The 18,785-nt window shown below is 41.8% G+C and overlaps 1 protein-coding gene across 1 annotated transcript in view; it reads right to left on the bottom strand.

Annotated features, from left to right (window-relative positions):
* Positions 1-764: 764 nt before the first annotated feature.
* The window catches only part of LOC138651411 (carcinoembryonic antigen-related cell adhesion molecule 1-like), a 32,669-nt gene continuing 14,648 nt past the window's right edge, over positions 765-18,785 (bottom strand). The window contains exons 4-12 of the mRNA XM_069741594.1: positions 14,433-14,708; positions 13,015-13,296; positions 12,100-12,393; positions 11,370-11,606; positions 9,047-9,379; positions 6,674-6,784; positions 4,752-4,831; positions 2,663-2,704; positions 765-1,109 (exon numbers count right to left, since the gene is read on the bottom strand). Coding sequence (XP_069597695.1) covers positions 1,050-1,109; positions 2,663-2,704; positions 4,752-4,831; positions 6,674-6,784; positions 9,047-9,379; positions 11,370-11,606; positions 12,100-12,393; positions 13,015-13,296; positions 14,433-14,708 — 1,715 coding nt within the window. The 3' untranslated portion in view covers positions 765-1,049. The remainder of the gene's footprint in view (positions 1,110-2,662; positions 2,705-4,751; positions 4,832-6,673; positions 6,785-9,046; positions 9,380-11,369; positions 11,607-12,099; positions 12,394-13,014; positions 13,297-14,432; positions 14,709-18,785) is intronic.

Genomic DNA, 18,785 nt, shown 5'->3' with positions numbered 1-18,785 from the left:
TATATATATATATATAGACAGTATATATGTTTTTACGATTATTTGAGCCCATGGATCCATTGTATGTCCGTTTTGCAAGCCTGCAAGAAAATCTCGCAGTACGGCTGCCATACGGATTACATACGGAGGATGCCATGCGCAAAATACGCTGACACACCCTGCCTACGGAGGAGCTACGGACCACTATTTTCTGCGTATTATGGCCGTAAATAACAGACCTGTGCAGGTGCTTTATACTTAAATCACTTGGCAGCAGCCACCTCACATGTTCCACATTGGAAGCTGGTTATACTAATCACCAGGACCTAAGGTTTAACTAGTACTGATGAGTGAATGTGCTATGATAAGGCGTTATCTGAGCATGCTCGGGTGCTAATCTAGTGTCTTTGGCGTGCTCGAAAAATAAATCTGAGTCCTCTTCTCTGTAAAACAGCTGCGAGACATGCAGTCGCTAGGACTCAAACCTATTTTTCGAGCACGCCGAAGACACTCTATTAGCACCCGAGCATGCTCAGATAACGCCTTATCCAAACACGTTCACTCATAACTATTAACTTGTGATTCCTGAGCTTTATAAAGGTCTCTAGGGTTTACCTACATTAACCTCGGTTACAGCAAACCCTAACAACTGCCCGTCATGTAATTCTAGCCATTGCATAGTAATAAAATGAATTGTAAACAAATATCAGAAAAAAAATGCAAAAACCCCTCTCCTTATCAGACAAATTCATTTTGTGTAAGTATATATATATATAAAAAAAAAATAAAGTAAATACAATTTTATTTTATTAAATCAAAGTGACGTACCATAAAAAATACAAACGGTTCAAGATTTAAGGTGTTCACAAGCTCCAAGGACAAAAAAAAAGCTACAATTCTGCGCTCGCTTTGTAGTTTTGCTCACTTTTGGAATTTCCCAAGAAAGCGGTAGTTACATAACATCGCAAAATCCATTGCAAAGACTTTGTACAACGGGAGGAGACGGTACATTGTAGCAGAGCAGATAATGGACCGTAGAGGGGCGCACTGCTTGTGCTATATTATTTCGGTTATCTTCCAGCGCCTGGCATCACAGTGTGGTATACTGATTTATTGCCATGTGTTAATTCCTGTAATGGAGGGGAAAAAACGAATCAGTAATGAGAGGCGAGCACAAATCATTGCGTTTACATGACTTTCTTTGCAAAACAGCTCACAAGACGGTAACTTAATAATATCCTGTTTCAGATCCTCCAGCACCCAGTTCTCATTTTGTTTCCTAAACTTCTGGCGTTGGCCATTGTACACATAAAGTCGTCAGGGAGTGTTCCGCTTTCAGTTTGATTAACGCAATTTCTTTCCATTGTGCAGACATTTTCCTTCAGTACAGGTTTGTACACCTTGATCTCCCTATCCGCTGCCATCAATACCGTCAGCGTCCACCCACCAATATAGTCTGACCCTCTTTGACCGTCTATATTTTCATTTATCCTCACTTCTCATTCCTAAATTCTTCACCTTACGCCAAAATTCAAAGCTATGTTCCCATCTAGGTAAGGAAAACCATAACACTGGGGTAGAATCACTTCGGATCACTGGAGGCCCAACTTATATGACCCTCACCATTTCTGAGAATGAGGGGACCTCGGTCTTCTTGAGTGCTTTGTCGCCCTCCTAGATTCATTGGATTGCAAACTTGAGGCCCCTTCCATTTTTTTGACAGTATGCCACAATTTATAGAGATGACAAAACCACGTTAACATAGTTATTAACGTTGCAGGAAGACTTTACGTCCATCTAGTTCAACCCATCGCCTAACCTAACATGCCCCAACATGTTGATCCAGAGGAAGGCAAAAAAAAACCATGTGGCAAAGAGTAAGCTCCACATTGGGGAAAAAGAAATTCCTTCCCGACTCCACATACGGCAATCAGACTAGTTCCCTGGATCAACGCCCTATCAAGGAATCTAGTATAAGCCTATTCCATAGATTTAACAAACACCCTAAGCTCCCAGCGTTGTTCCAGAACTGAAGATGCCACAGGCAGAAATGCATAGGATACGACATTGAAGGCCCTGTCCTTCAGCTTGGACTCTTGTTATTTAAAACTATTCTTACATTCCGAGTCCTTCCATGTTCTCGGCTGTTGGTTCCCACATAGACCATGAAAGCTGGGTCATCACCAGCAGCTCCCAATATTATATCCATCCTTTTCACCCAATATAGGACCGTGGCTTCAGTAAGACTAACATTTGGTTGAGGTCAAATTGGGAAAAATTACGGTAGTCTACGCATCAATCCGGATTAAATAATCTTTTATTACTACCCACTTCCTTAATGCGAGCCTGTCACCAGGTTTGGCCGATATGAGTTACGGCCACGGCCTTTCAGTGCTTATCTACAGCATTGTATAATGGGTTGGGTTCATTGTATTTGAGGCACTGTGTTGCGGATCACTGTGTTTGGCACTGTATTTTTGGGCATCTTTCTGTCTCCGTCTTATGAGTTGATGATATCTCTGATTATTGGAGAGACTTGTGGTCTTTCATGGATTTACTGTATGATAACAACAAATCTTTTTGGCCATCTCTGCACTATGTGTATATTCCCTCTATGATCCGGCCAGGTATATATTTTTCTAAAGCAGACAAAAAAAAACCCTACCCCAATAAATTAGGTTACCTGATAATTTCCTTCTTCCTTTCTTGGTGGTGTTTTGTTCTCCTTGAAACGAATGGAAAAAAAAAATTTCTTTACTGTGGAGCTATTTTTACCCCCTAGGTTAATAAAGTTGCTGCAAGTTTATCTGCGCTAAATACTAAAAAAAAAAGGTGATGAGTGAATATACTCGTTACTCGAGATTTCCCGAGCATGCTTGGGGGTCCTTCGAGTATTCTTTAGTGCTCGGAAATGTCGTTTTTATTGACGCATCTGAATGATTTACATCTGATAGCCAGCATAAGTACATGTGGGGATTCCCTATAAACCAGGCAACCCCCACATGTAGTTATGCTGGCCAACAAATATTAATCTGTTTGTTTTTTTGTTCCTTTTGGAGTAATGGCTTCTTTGTGGCAGAGTGGCCTTTCAGCCCATGTTGATACAGTGCTCATTTCTCTGTGGATATTGACACAATCTTACCAACTTCCGCCATAATCTTCACAAAGTCATTTGCTTTTGTCCTTGTGTTAATATGCACATATCGGACCAAAGCAAGTTCATCTCTGGGACACAGTACCCATCTCCTTCCTGAGCAGTATGATGACTGCACATTGCTAGCTTGTTTGTACTTGCGTATAATTGTTTGTACAGATGAATTAGGCATCCTCAGGTATCTTGAAATTGTACCCAAGGATGAGCCAGACTTGTGAAAGTCCACAATTATCTTCCTGATATCGTGGCTGATTTCTTGAGACTTTCCCATGATGCTACACAAAGAAGCAGTGTGTTTCAGGTGTGCATTAAAATACACCCACGTGTGTCTCTAATTAACTCAGATGTTGTCAAAAAAACTATCAAACACATGACATCATCATATGGACATTCCAGAATTGTTTAAATCCATAGTAATCTTAATGTCTGTAAACTTTTGACTTTGCAGTATGTCATAAAAATCCTTAAACCATTCTCTATCTTTCATTATTCTGGCATTTGGCAAATATGAATAATTATGGTAATCCTAATTGACCTTACACGGGAAAGGTTTATTCTCATTTCATGTCAGAAATTGAGAAAAACCTGCAGATGTGTCTTTTTATATAGTAGATGGAAAATTCTGGTTACGACTGTATACTGAATTTTCCACCATTATCTCTATCATAAAACCTGAGAAGGAGAACTAAGACTATTGTATACACCCACACCAGTTGATTAGCCCATCAATTTCACCTTGAACCGGTGGCCTGCGTGGTGGAATGTTTGTACTTATCAGATTTATGTTTTTCAGCACTTCTACCTGGGCTGGAATTACTAGGTCTCCGTTGAGCAAATATAGAGTTAATTGGATATTCAGCACGTGATCTTGATTGATACATAAGTGCTGTGTATAGTATAGACATTAGGCCGGGATCACACATACGCGAGATACGGCCGAGTCAGGTGAAAACTCAGGTCTGGCGCCGGCACTCCGGAGCGGAGCATGCAGCTGCACAGCAATACATGGAGCTGCAAGCTCTGCTCCGGAGTGCCGGCGCCAGACCTGAGTTTTCACCTGACTCGGCCGTATCTTGCGTATGTGTGATCCCGGCCATATAGTAACATAGTAACATAGTAACATAGTTAGTAAGGCCGAAAAAAGACATTTGTCCATCCAGTTCAGCCTATATTCCATCATAATAAATCCCCAGATCTACGTCCTTCTACAGAACCTAATAATTGTATGATACAATATTGTTCTGCTCCAGGAAGACATCCAGGCCTCTCTTGAACCCCTCGACTGAGTTCGCCATCACCACCTCCTCAGGCACGCAATTCCAGATTCTCACTGCCCTAACAGTAAAGAATCCTCTTCTATGTTGGTGGAAAAACCTTCTCTCCTCCAGACGCAAAGAATGCCCCCTTGTGCCCGTCACCTTCCTTGGTAGTCACCTCTCATGCTAGGAGGATTCATGTTCCAATAGAATAGCGGTGACTACGCGCAAACGCTTGGTATATCATACGATTTTATGTATGTTTGTCTTATGCACTTTGGGTTGCGCAGCTCATATATATATTTTTATAAACGTTTATAATAAAAGTTAATTTTTATCCCAATTGCTACATCACACATTACCGTTATTTCTGGAAGTTTAGTTTCATAAACGTGTGGTGTTGGAAAATCTGGATCTTCATATGCTGCTTCTGGGATTTTACCTGATTAAATAATGAATAAAAAATAGATATAATACAATAAAAATGCGCAATAAATTAATATTTGTATATTAACTGCAATTTGCAAGTATCTGCTAGCTTTCAGATTACATATATCAAAGAAGGGTTACTCAGCAATGCTTTAATGTAGACAATCACTGAAGCAATAATCTAGAATTACTGACATTAAAGGGACACTGTCACCTGAATTTGGAGGGAACAATCTTCAGCCATGGAGGCGGGGTTTTGGGGCTTTTGATTCACCCTTTCCTTACCCGCTGGCTGCAATATTGGATTGAAGTTCATTCTCTGTCCTCCGTAGTACAGGTAATCTTGCCTTGCGCAGGCGTGTACTACGGAGGACAGAGAATGAACTGCAATCCAATATTGCAGCCAGCAGGTAAGGAAAGGGTGAATCAAAAGCCCCAAAACCCCGCCTCCATGGCTGAAGATTGTTCCCTCCAAATTCAGGTGACAGTGTCCCTTTAACCCCTTCATGACCTTGGGATTTTTCATTTTTCCGCGTTCGTTTTTCACTTCCCTCCTTCCCACAGCCATAACTTTTTTATTTTTCCGTCAATATGGTCATGTGAGGGCTTATTTTTTGCGGGACGACTTGTACTTTTGAACGACATCATTGGTTTTAGCATGTCATGTACTAGAAACCGGGAAAAAATTCCAAATGCGGTGAAATTGCAAAAAAAGTGCAATCTCACACACTGGTTTTTTGTTTGGCTTTTTTGCGAGGTTCACTAAATGCTAAAACTGACCTGCCATTATGATTCTCCAGGTCAGTACGAGTTCATAGACACCAAACATGACTGGGTTATTTTTTATCTAAGTGGTGAAAACAAATTCCAAACTTTGCTAGAAAAAAAAAAAAAAATTGCGCCATTTTCCGATACTCATAGCGTCTCTATTTTTCGTGATCTGGGGTCGGTTGAGGGCTTATTTTTTGCGTGCCGAGATGTCATTTTTAATTATACCATTTTGGTGCAGATACGTTCTTTTGATCGCCCGTTATTGCATTTTAATGCAATGTCGCGGCGACCTAAAAAATGTAATTCTGGCGTTTCGAATTTTTTTCTCGCTACGCCGTTTAGCGATCAGGTTAATGCTTTTTTTTAATTGATAGATCGGGCGATTCTGAGCACGGCGATAACAAATATGTGTAGATTTGATTTTTTTTTATTGATTTATTTTGATTGGGGCGAAAGGGGGGTGATTTAAACTTTTATATTTTTTTTATTTTTTTCACATTTATTTTAACTTTTTTTTTTTACTTTTGCCATGCTTCAATATCCTCCATGGGAGGCTAGAAGCAGGCACAACGCGATCGGCTCTGCTACATAGCAGCGATCTGATGATCGCTGCTATGTAGCAGAAATGGAGGTGTGCTGTGAGCGCCGACCACAGGGTGGCACTCACAGCTACCGGCGATCAGTAACCATAGAGGTCTCTAGGACCTCTATGGTTACAATGGAGACGCATCGCCGACCCCCGATGATGTGATGGGGGTCGGTGATGCCGTCATTTCCGGCCGGATGCGGTAGCTAAATGCCGCTGTTTGCGTTTGACAGCGGCAATTAACTAGTTAATAGGCGCGGGCAGATCGCGATTCTGCCCGCGCCTATTACGGGCACATGTCAGCTGTTCAAAACAGCTGACATGTCCCGGCTTTGGTGCGGGCTCACCGCGGAGCCCTACATCAAAGCAGGGGATCTGACCTTGGACGTACTATCCCATCCGAGGTCAGAAAGGGGTTAAAAACGGGAAACAACGAAAAAATTCTATTTGAACGTTAATACAGTAGATACAGCTATACACAACGTAACGGGTACATACGTTTCTTCAATATGAAGAATGCGATGACTCCTATTAATGCAACACCAGCAAGTACTCCTATAACAATCCCGGCGATCGCCCCACCGTCCAGTCCACTACTAGAACCACCACCTAGAAAATAAAGAGCATACAAAGTCACAATAAAAAAAGGAGATAAAGAACATATTCAGGAACTATTTTCCACTTTTTTGAGCCATTATTGTAGCTGTATGTCAATGGTAATACTCAACCAGTTGGAAGCTAGAACTGGGTAGCTTATATTTCATGGTTGACTTCACATATTGGGTTACAGCACAATACAGGGTATAGGCACTAGAATATACTGCTGATTTACAAGACACAAAATAATCAAAGCCTGTTAACTGTGTAATATATGAGACCTGAAATATGTGGGGTTCACATAAAATAATGTAAGAGTATGGACGCTAAGTATTATAATACTATGGACAGCAAGACAACTGCCTGATGTAGAAAACCTATGAATAAATCCAGTTATGAATTGCACTGAGGAGAGGCAAACACCCCGAAACACGTGTCTGCAAATTGAGATTCTGCTTTGGCTTTTATCCTAAGTTATGTTGCAAGGCTTGATAAAGGATTTATATTGACTTTTAGGATTGGTACTTCCAATTAGTGTCACTAGAGTTTATCTTCTTCCTCTCTAAAGAGGCAATTTGCGTATTTATTTACCTAGAGGAGGATTGCATGGCCTATATGGCCCTTTAACGTGGCATATCAGGCATGTCGCTCTCCACAAGGAGAAACATCCCTTAGACCCCAGTCAGAGGTCTCTCTTACAGCCACATCAATCTCCTGCTTTGCACTAAGGAGGGTCAACACAGCTAAAACGTCTCGGCAAATAGAGATTCTGTTTTTTATCCTAAGTCATGTGGTAAGGCTTGTCAAAAGGTTAATACTGACTTTTAGGATTGCTATTTCCAAAAAGGTGGCACTAGCGTTCATGTCCTTTACGTCTCTGAATTTGCATATTAAATATTAAATTTGCATTTTAAACACCCAATTATTAAATTCTTAGCTAACAGAGGTGGTGCAAGGGGATCCAATTCAAGATCTATGTTTAATAACCCATATGTAGAGAGGCTCTAAAGAGAACCTCTGTCTGTAAAGCTGGCAGATCTGTACATGACACTATTAACCCAATAGCGATGATGTCTGTAAATTTCTGTGGAATTAATAGTGCTACACAATTGTGTAAAATAAATAAACAATAAATGCAATAGAGCCTATGTAATACTTCATATCCCCTGTAGACACAAAAGAGCACAGTAAGACCAAAAATACTCTGTTGTAAAAAAAAAATCACAGTAATAAGCAAGTGCTAGTAAAAAGAAGGAAAAAAACAGGGTATTTAGTTAATACGTTTTTTGCTTAAAATGTATACTAAGCTGCTCCACCAAACGTCAAGGTATACCTATATAGAGCAGTCCTATCTAATGTATATAATCCCTTTCTGATGTATTTAAAACCTGATCATCTGTATAGTACCTGTATAAGCAGGGTTCAGAGAGGGAATGTCCCCCCCAAAAAACGTATCCACTAAATACCCTGTTTTTTTCCATCTTTTTACTAGCACTTGCTTATTACTGTGATTTTTTTTTTTACAACAGAGTATTTTTGACCTCACTGTGCTCTTTTTTGTCTTCAAGTTTCTTGGTGGTGTGTGAACATGTTCCTACAGACTTGTTCACTGTGCAAGTAGCCCATGTGTTTCTGTTTCCATAATTGTTCTCTTGTGTCTACAAGACTGGGGAGTTATCCACCACTTCTTGTGGGTCATTTGCACAAAAGCTGTTCCATTTAGCAGGTCCACATGGACATTCCCTCTCTGAACCCTGCGTATACAGGTACTATACAGATGATCAGGTTTTTAAATACATCAGATAGGGATTATATACATCAGTTAGGACTGCTCTATCTGGGTATACCTTGACGTTTGGTGGAGCAGCTTAGTACACATTTTTTGCAAAAAATGTATCAACTAAATACCCTGTTTTTTCCATCTTTTTACTAGCACTTTCTTATTACTGTGATTTTGTTTTTACAACAGAGTGTTTTTGGTCTTACTGTGCTCTTTTGTGTCTTCAGGTTTCTTGGTGGTGTGTGAACAGGTTCCTACAGACTTGTTCACTGTGCAAGTAGCCCATGTGTTTCTGTTTTCATATCCCCTGTGTAGTCACTGTAGGGAAATTGAGCAGCTGATGCTGATATCTCCCACAAATAACAACTAATTGCTGTGATCTTCTTATCATCAGGGGGTCATGATAGAGTATGGATCACAGTTGGATACCCGCCCATATTAGCTTATTCATGGTAGTCAGATTGAAAATGATATATTCATCAGACGTGACTTACCGCTTTGGGACACTATAACATTGAAAAGGAAGGTTGTTTTTCCAATAAAGTTTTCGGCTACACATTTATAATCTCCCGATTCGACCTCGGTCAACTTATCAATGTTGAGAGTGGATGCATAGAGAGTGGAGTCCACCCTGAATTTACCGCCAGTCTGAATAGCAGTAGCACTATTGCCTTGGTACCAGGAGAACGAAGCGGGTAGGGCCTGAGCTGACAGGGCAGTGGCCCGCGACCGGACTCCAGCTTGTAGATCCACTGTTAGGTTGACTGCACCTCCGACTAGACCTGGAGTAACTGTATCATTTTTATGGATCGTAGACACAGGAGGCTCTGATGGAAAAGGGAATAAAATCCAGAAAATGCAAAATAGTTATTCCCTAGACATGTTCTTCTCCTTACAAATGAGCAGAGGCTTTCAATGATCAATAATAGTGACACTCATACAATCATTTATGATTATGACCATGATGAACGTGAAAAGTAGTAAACACAAAGGTCCCTACTCATCGAAACATTCGCGCCGGTCTTGATGAGGGTCGTGTTGGAATCAGAAGCCTCTGATTTATTAAGAAACATGCCCCTCCATGTTCCTCGCCACAAATCCTACACTGGAGTAAAATTACAGACATGAGGAAACTCACAGCTTGTCATGAATTACAGCTGTGGCATCAAGCCTCCATCGCGACCCCATCCTACCCTAATGTTGCCCATTTTGGCAGAACTGGTGTAAACTGATGTAAAAACCGGTCCGAGAAAATAAATCGCAGCATGTCCAAGTTTGATTCTATATTCAGATCACACTCGACCATGCAAGTCAATGAGTAGGAAGAAAACGTCTACCTGCACTCGTATTACATCAGAGAACAGTCTGATTTCCATGGACTGATAGAATGGAGAAGATGGAGACATTTTTTTCTCCATCTTCTTCTAATCCAGGAGAATCAGATTACACTATGATCACACTCTGATCAAACTCTGATCAGAGTGTGATCTACACAATCGACCCAATTCTCTCGGATGAGAGAAAATACATCCTTGTGACCTAGCTTTATCTGTAGCAACCAATGTCAGGCAGCTGCTGCCAAGGCAATTAAGATAACGGTGGAATGCAGGAAAGCAGGAGGCAAATATATACTTGATGATATATAGTTTCACCACTTTATAAATCATTGACTAGATCGCATATTAAATATTGTGTGTAGTTTAGGGCGCCAGGCAAGGTAGTAGAAAGACCTCTTCCTGCCACCCGGCCCAGTCCGCCCCTGAGTAGGATGCACTGCAATACTCTGTCCGAGGATGCTATGATGGTAATTAATGGCAATGAGGCCAGAAATCCAACTTTAAGAACAATATTACAGGTTTTAGACACCAGGTTTCTGGTCTTCAGATCTCCGGGTGCTGCCGTGGTCACGAGGGGTGTGACACATGTCATTGAGGCCAATGATGTCTTTTGTATTACAGATGTGGCCTAGTCAGTGCTGGAAGATCTGAAGACCAGAGTTCGCTAGTAGAAGACAGGGTAGGAAGCCCCACCAGCGGGATAGGAAAGGGACGGGCCTAGGACAGGTGAATATAATCTTTTATTATTTTTTATCCCCTATCCAGTCTTCAGAAGTTTTATTTTGAGGATTCTGTTTATTTGCTTGGATGAATTTAGGACTAGAAGGAAAACTGGACTTATCAACCATGCATCTGAGAAAGACCTGAGACTGGTATGCTAGTGTTTCCCATTTTATACAATAGCATGAAAATATGTGGCGGTCAGGAGGAGGTCTCAGAGTAAGGGATGTCCCATACCAAAGACCTCCTCCGCCCTCCCCATCTGAAAAGGAAGCAAATAAACAGTTGAGTGAGTATTCTGCATCATCGGGACTAGATAGCGACTGATAAGCAGAATGTGGCCTAGTGTATATTGCAACTATCAAGCTAAAACATAAAATCTGATATCTTACTAACTTCAGTCTTCGACTATGAGGGTGAATTATAATTTTCTAAGGGGTATTTGTGCAGAAATGTTGCAACTTTTTGCCCTTTTGCGATGACCCCCGTACTGCAAAATTCATACTATTATTTTATCTCGTAAATGGACATAATCCGGTCAGACTCCAATAAAGCTTTATGGGTCTGCAAGTGCCAATAGTGTCCATCACAAGACGGCTTCTCCATTGCCATAGTTTTTGCTGTTTTGTCAATCTATGACATTGCAGAACAGCAGGAAAGAAGAAAGTAGGAGTTAGCGGGGGCCATAGATATTTCCATTTTGGTCACTACTCAAGAGTAGAATACAGTATTATACATACAGCTAAAATGGACTTCTTACCAAATGTAACCAGGCAGCTTGAGGTTCTCCTCTGGTTACCATTACAGGTGAGATTGCTCCCGTGGATATTACTGATAGAACTCACATTTCTGTACACTTCATTAGTGCTTGTATTTCGCACATCATCAAATATCATGGTGACATCGGCTGCAGGTTTTCCTCCGGGCCAGGAGCAGCCGAGCTGTACGATCTGTCCTATGGGTTGGCCAGTACAGCTAATGTTTCCATCGGGAGACCCTGGGATGTAGGAAAGCGATAGATGCAATAAACACATATTACCAATATCTATATATCCACTTATATATTCCCTATCCGACATGTCAGATTGTCACAAGGATTCACCAATGAAGTACAAACCCTCCAAAAAGAAAGGACGGGCTGTGGCAACGGATAGAATCCAGAAACTCACAGAAGCCATGTAGAATGAGGAAAAAGTAACAATCATTTCCTCATCAACCTGATTCTCAGTATAGTGGAGTATAATATTGTAACAAGGTCCCATTGGCCTGATAGATGGACTATAAAATGTGAACTTAAAAATTAAGTATTGAAACTTTCAAGTGTCTTGTACAGAACATGTGACTGCAACCATCAAGCGTATAGTGCCGCTCAATGGGAATTGCAACCATTAAGTGCAGTGTGTTACTCTTGTATGATAGACTAATTTGATAAATAGATTAGATATAACAAATATATATATTAGAGTGACAGAATTACATGTTTTACTCACAGTTGATATTGAGGTTGGCTGCTCCACTAGTTATACTATTAGCTCTGTTGGATGCCGTACAGGTGAATGGTCCAGTGTCGTTCTTGGAGACGGGCCTGATGGTGAGATTAGAGTTGGGAGGAGAATCACTCTGAGTTATGGAATATGGAGGCTTTGATAACACTTGGGTTCCATTCAGTCTCCAGGAGAAGGTGATGGCTGAACCCTGAGCTGAGCAATGGAAAGACGCCGAGTCCTCTCCTGCCCAGAGCACCGCCGATGTGTTACTGGTCAACGTCACTGCCGAGACCGGAGCTGTGAACAAAACCAAAGATGAATATGAGTAAATACCCTGAAAAATCAATCGTTATCCTACCACATCAGCTGTAATCTGTGGGGAGTTTAGCAACAAGTGTTCAATTGCCCTGCAGCACTGACTGTGGCAGGCGGTAACCTTACTAACGTCACCGCTGGTCGCAGACATTGCACTGCACGATCTGGCAGTGTGTGCTGGTGTGACAGCCCCATGCTCTGAATGGGGCTCATATGCTAGCATTTAGATGGGGTTCATCGTGGGACATCAATGTGGATTATGGAGGATCCATTGGACTACGGCATTGGAATACGGATTCATGACGAATAAGTCGTGTCTAACTAACACGTTGGGTTTCTATGAAAGAGGTGAGTGCAAATCTGTATGTAGGTAATGCGGAGGATGTGGTTGAGACTGCCAGCAAAAAGGAAAAAGTATCAGCTCATGAAACAATCAACTACCTCTGTTTAGCTCAAACTGTTATATCTTTAAATACAGTGGACACCAGCAAGCACATTGCCATTTTGTGAAAAAAAAACCTGTTGTTGAGCTGCTTTCTGTGCTCTTGTATTCCTTCCTACGTAAATTACAGACTATAATGACAGACATGATGTGCTACTTACAGGCCAGGTTGAACGTCACGTTCCTGCTGTTCAGGCTGTTTATTATGTTTGTAGCCGTACATATGAAGGATCCGCTGTCATCAGTGGAGACAGGGCTGATAGTGAGCGTGGCGTTATTATCGGTGAGGAGATATCGGCCTCCTCCGGATATCGCTGCCCCTTGTAGGCTCCACGAGTAGCTGACATTTGTTCCATCAGCCGAACATCGTAGAGACACTGAATCTAATCCGGGCCACACAAGTCCCGATACATTACTTGTCACCGCGACATTAGAGACCTGGACTGAGATACAAAACACAAAGAAACATGAAGGTTGGATTGTAAAAGCTTAGAATGATCACAATATAATATACCGAATACATACATTCTCAGAATTTGGTATTCTGGCTACGGGTCATTGGATTCCCCCTCATGTCCATATCTGCCAAACTATGACCAACAAGCAACATTGCTAAAATGCTTCGTCTTCTTTGGCTTCTAATAAGCAGATTTAGGAGATGCGAAGATGAACATTTCAGGCCAGAAAAAAGGCGACAGCATAATGTGGGCATGGTTAGAAGATGAGCAAATTTTTTAAAACGTCCCGTGCGTGTTGTGCTGCTCCCACACGTAGTAAAGTTTATATGGCTGTATGTTGGTATCTGTGTCTATCCGTAAAGGCAATATATTTATGACTGAGTACAGACCCTTACATGGATCATCATTTAGCAGGATAATGACAAAGGTGGCCTATATGTCAGGTCCTAATTGGATTAGTGAAGATAAAGACTGCGTAGTGAATGTATTAGGTCGTTAAATAGTGAGATCCTGACGATCAAGAAGTTTTTGACATTATTGAACTATTCATTATTATTAATATTTATACTTGTTGATAACTATGGGGGGAATTCATTGTTCCTTCTGTGCCTAACTGTTGCGAAAAAAATTGTTGATAGCTGTTTTTCACAGCAATTTTGCAACTTTTTGCTTTCGCCAACATCTGCCTAAAAAAAATTTAACATAAAGTACTCCCAAAAAACTGGTCAGAATTGTAGCTGCAATCTCCTTCAACCCACATCTGGAAAGATGTATTTTTTTGCTGCACGAACCATCCAAAGAAGGGGCGTAACTATAATAGGTGCAGGGGTTGCAATTGCACCCCTTCCCTGGAGCCTAGGGAGTCCTAAAGGTCCCTTTAGCCTATATCAAAAGACCATTAGTATGAAAGGCTTGCAATAATTGGAGTTTTTGCCCTGGGGACCATGAACTTCAAGTTGGATGTCATGTTGGAGCTTTAGAACTGGGGCCCATGAGCTTCAAGTCATGCCAACAAGCAAATCTATTTAGAGGTGAGCACCGCCACTACTGAGGGCATTTGGAGTAAAAATGGATTAAATGGTTACAAGTTTTAATTTATTTCCCATTCTCTATATTCTTACCGTACACAGTCAGACTCAGGGAGTTGCTGGTGTGGGAGCTGACAGGGTTTTCAATGGTGCAGGTGTAGGATCCGCCGTCACTCTCAAATATCGGGGCGAAGTCCAGGAATGATCCTCTGCAGATCACACGTCCAGAGCAGATAATCTTCTGACCATTTCGGTAGAAAGTGTAAGATGTCACATTTTGGCTCCCGGCATCACACTGGAGGGTCACATTGGTGCCATTAATAAGAGGAGTACTGGTAATGGAGCGGAGAACAGGAGCACTGAGGGCACCTGAAAAAGAGCAAAAAATATACTGGTTCATTTTGTAATGTAAATTTTAATTCCCATAATTACACTGGACGGTCACAGAGGAGGCTGTAATAAGCTGGGGTGCAGGTGGAGGCAGATCTGAGAAGTGGAGCAATCGGTAAAACTAAAGCACAAGTATTGTATGGAAGTATCAACAATGGAGGTCAGTCAGTTATGTCTCTATGCCAGTGTAGAATATATTTGCCGTCCTTTGCCCCATTAAAAAGGACCTGTCGCTTTCACATTGCCTCTATTCTCTTGAATACAGCAATGTTTTTATTTGGTTCTTACTCCTCTCCATTTCTGAGATATGGCATCCTTTTTCTTGTATAAAAGTCTAGTCTTGTTAGCCAAGTGGGTTGTTCCTCAACACTTATCTATGGGAGACTTCTTGAGGGCTATGCCCCCTTTGGTGATAAGACTAGATTTACATACAGCACAACAGATAAAAAATAGAGCCCACAAACCTTTAGTATTAAATTAATGCTCAGGTGCACGAATACGCTATGTGGCCAATATATGATCATATACATACACGATGTGTCAGCGTTCTATGACTACTGGATATGTGAACTCCAATAGAGCTGTGAACATTAAAAACATAAAGATACTTCACTAATTTTTTTGATCAAAGAGCGTAAAAGCCATCCATCCATGGCAAGGTGTAGCTAACCAAGGATGATCTAAAAAAAACTTAAAGATATTTAGCTAGTTTTTTGATCGCCATGCATCCACACCAAGGTTTAGCTAATTATGGATAGTCCCTAACACAAAATGACTTCCTTCTTCATGTGCTAAACCAGCCATACATGGAATCCTAGAATGTTAGAGTTGAAAGGGAACTCTAGGGTCATCGTGTCCAACCCCCGGCTCAATGTAGGAGTCACTGAACCATCTCAGACAGATATCTGTCCAGCCTCTGTTTGTAGACTTCCATTGAAGGAGAACTCCCCACCTCTCGTGGCCGCCTGTTCCACTCATTGATCACCCTCACTGTCACAAAGTTTTTTCTAATATCTAATCTGTATCTTCTCCCTTTCAGTTTCCTTCCATTGCTTCTCGTGTTTCCATGTGCAAATGAGAATAATGATGATCCCTCTACACTGTGATATGTCCTCAGATATACATACATGATGCATCCGCACATTGCGACTAATAAATACATGAACTCCAATATTGTTGCAAAGATTAAAATCGTAAAGGTAATGAGTTACCTTTTTTTTTATCAAAGAGTGCAAAAGCCATCCAACCACATCAAGGTGTATACGGGGCTAGTTTGGCTCCAAGAGAGGTAAGACATTACACCTTAATGTGGTCTGATGGCTTTTGCTCTCTTTGATAAAAAAAAATGCTAACTCATTACCTTTATGCTTTTAACATTTACAGTGCGCTGATGAATTGCATACGTCTGTATATTGGCCAGATAGCATATTTGTGCACCTGTACAATAATTTAATACTATAGTTTTTTTTGTGTAAGACATATGGGGTAGGGGTTGTGACCTCCTCCAGGGCCCAGCACCTTTATCCACCAATCTTTCCTACATAATGTGACGCCCAGGAGACCGGGATACCCAGCACCGGACCAATGGAGTCTGTCTCTTGAGGGGGATGTCACGGGTGGCTTGACCCGGTGCTGTGGCCTCAGGCAATGCACAGTGTAAGGGGTATCATGAGGGGACAGGCACTTACTTGATCAGCAGCAGGTTCTCCCAGCGGTGACGATCTCGATCCTGGATAGATGGCTATTGTCCAAATGAAAGACTGAGGCACTGAAACGTTTAACCAGTTTACTTTAACATAAAAGGATTTACAACCAGTCCTGTCACCGGAGTCTGTATGGGAACTCTGAGTTACTTTGACCCTGCCGGGGTCTTCGCCTCTTATTGTACGCAATATCTGTGTGGCCCTGCTGCTGTATGTGAACTGGCTGCCGGCCCAATCTGTCCCCTCCGGGTCCTGGTTCGACGGGCAACCCGAGTCCTTTTATCGGTTTACCCCCTCTGGGAGTACCGCTGAACTCTGTGTCTGTTGCTGCGTCCGGCCCTAGTGAAGCTGATATCACCTCACGTTTTTCCGGTTGCTGTATTATATATAATGAATACAGCCACGGATCCGGTATCCGTCTTTGCGCCTGTTCTGGGTAGTGATTAATGCTACCCGGTTCTCACAATGTCCTTTTTCTCTATCCCTCTTCTCCTCAGGCCGGTGATTTAGGCCTGGTAACAGTCACAGGGCTGTTAGAGATTCAACTGTATGACCTCTCACTTTCAGCTCCTTGGCCCAACTGCCATTTCTTCTCTCAGACCAGAATGGATCAAGGGGAGTCTCTGGAGCTCCCCCTTCTGGCCGGAGGTGGTAGTGCAGTCTTGCTATTTTAGTATTTGTACTTACTGTCAGTAACTATTTTTGTGGCAAATACCCCTAGGGGTGCCACATTCCCCCTTAGTTAAGAACAGTACTCCGGGACTGTGGGACAATAACATTTTGAAATAACAATTAATATGTACAGAGTCTTAAAAATGAAAAGTTACAAAAACCACTCAAGGAAACAAAAATAGAGTTCTGTAAAAAGTCACTTCAAATAGCATCCATTAATACAGTTCTATCCTTGAAGGTATTAGGAAAGGCACTGTACTTAGTGTCCAGTAATTTAGTTCCATTTTTCCAACGGAGTTATCAATATAAAGTCTAAAGAAAGTTCAAAAAGAGCGAGGAGCAAAGTTCAAAAAGCAGTCTTTCCGGAGCTTTGATTTAGTGCCTCCGGGCTGATAAAAAGTTCAAGAATATGCAATAAGTTCATACAGACAAGTCTCTGTAGGCACTGGGCTTAAACGTTGCAGACTGATAACAATGACTATACTACATTTTCTGTTTAACTATATACGGCATAACATATATACAATTCACATTATGAGCTTTATAGTTGGTAATCTGCATACCTGGCCGGTAATTGACCCTGGGTACTACGCTGTGATCTACGTAATAGCGGTGTCTCTTCATGTGGTGTACTACTGTCTACTGCGGATGTAGTATCTGCCCGCTCTGCTAAAGATAATTCCACGACTATGGAGTTGGCAAGTCCACCGTGAATGGGATTACTCTGACCAGGAATCTGTTCTTCCTGGCCTGGAACCTCCTGTAGTACGGGGTCAGCCTCTTCCTGTCTTGGGACTTCTGGTATTGGGTTCGGTGTTGGGTAAAAGGCCACCATGGGAACCACTACTGCACCATGGTATGTTAGTAGGGTTTTGGGAAAGTCTCCTATACAGGTGTGATACACTTCCTCTTCTTTTTCCTTTACTGGTTGAACCTGTATGGGTTGAATAACTTCTGGTTCTGGCTGGACAACGTCTGGCTCTTTCAATGCTTCCGGACATAATTTAAGATTGTCTCTTGACACTAGTACAGATGTTAAGCCTCCGTTTTTGCTAATGAGACACATTTTAGGATTATCCACTCTTGTTGGTAAAACTGTGTAGGGTACGGCTTCCCACTGATTGTCCAGTTTATTGGTTCGACGATTTCTCTTGAGCACTTGGTCACCCGGTCTTAATGGGGTCGCTAGAGCATTCTGGTTGAAAGTTCGCTCTTGTCTTTCTCTAGTTTGCTGAAGGCTTCTTTCCACACTCTCTTGCACTTGGCGATACTGCTTTTGCCGTATGATATCCCAATTGGAGTCTTGAACTTCTGCGTCTGGTTTCAGAATTCCCATTTCTAGATCGATTGGTAATTGGCCGGGTCTTGCACGCATAAGGTAAGCTGGGGTGCAATTGGTGGAACTCACCGGGACATGATTATACAGATCCACCAAGTCAGGCAATTTCTCTGGCCATTGATTCCTTTCTGCCTCAGGTAAAGTCTTTAGTAGTTCTATTACAATATGGTTCATCTTCTCGCATAAGCCGTTTGTTTGTGGATGATAGGCCGTCGTCCGGATCTTTTTGCAACCATACATATTACAGAATTCTCTGAAGATCTCTGATTCAAAGGCTGTACCTTGGTCGGTGAGAACCTGTTCCGGATATCCATGGGGTCTACAAAAGTACGTTTGGAACGC

This window comes from Ranitomeya imitator, chromosome 10, assembly GCF_032444005.1.
Source record: "Ranitomeya imitator isolate aRanImi1 chromosome 10, aRanImi1.pri, whole genome shotgun sequence".
NCBI classification, from domain to species: domain Eukaryota; kingdom Metazoa; phylum Chordata; class Amphibia; order Anura; family Dendrobatidae; genus Ranitomeya; species Ranitomeya imitator.
This window is presented reverse-complemented; position numbering and strand designations above follow the sequence as displayed.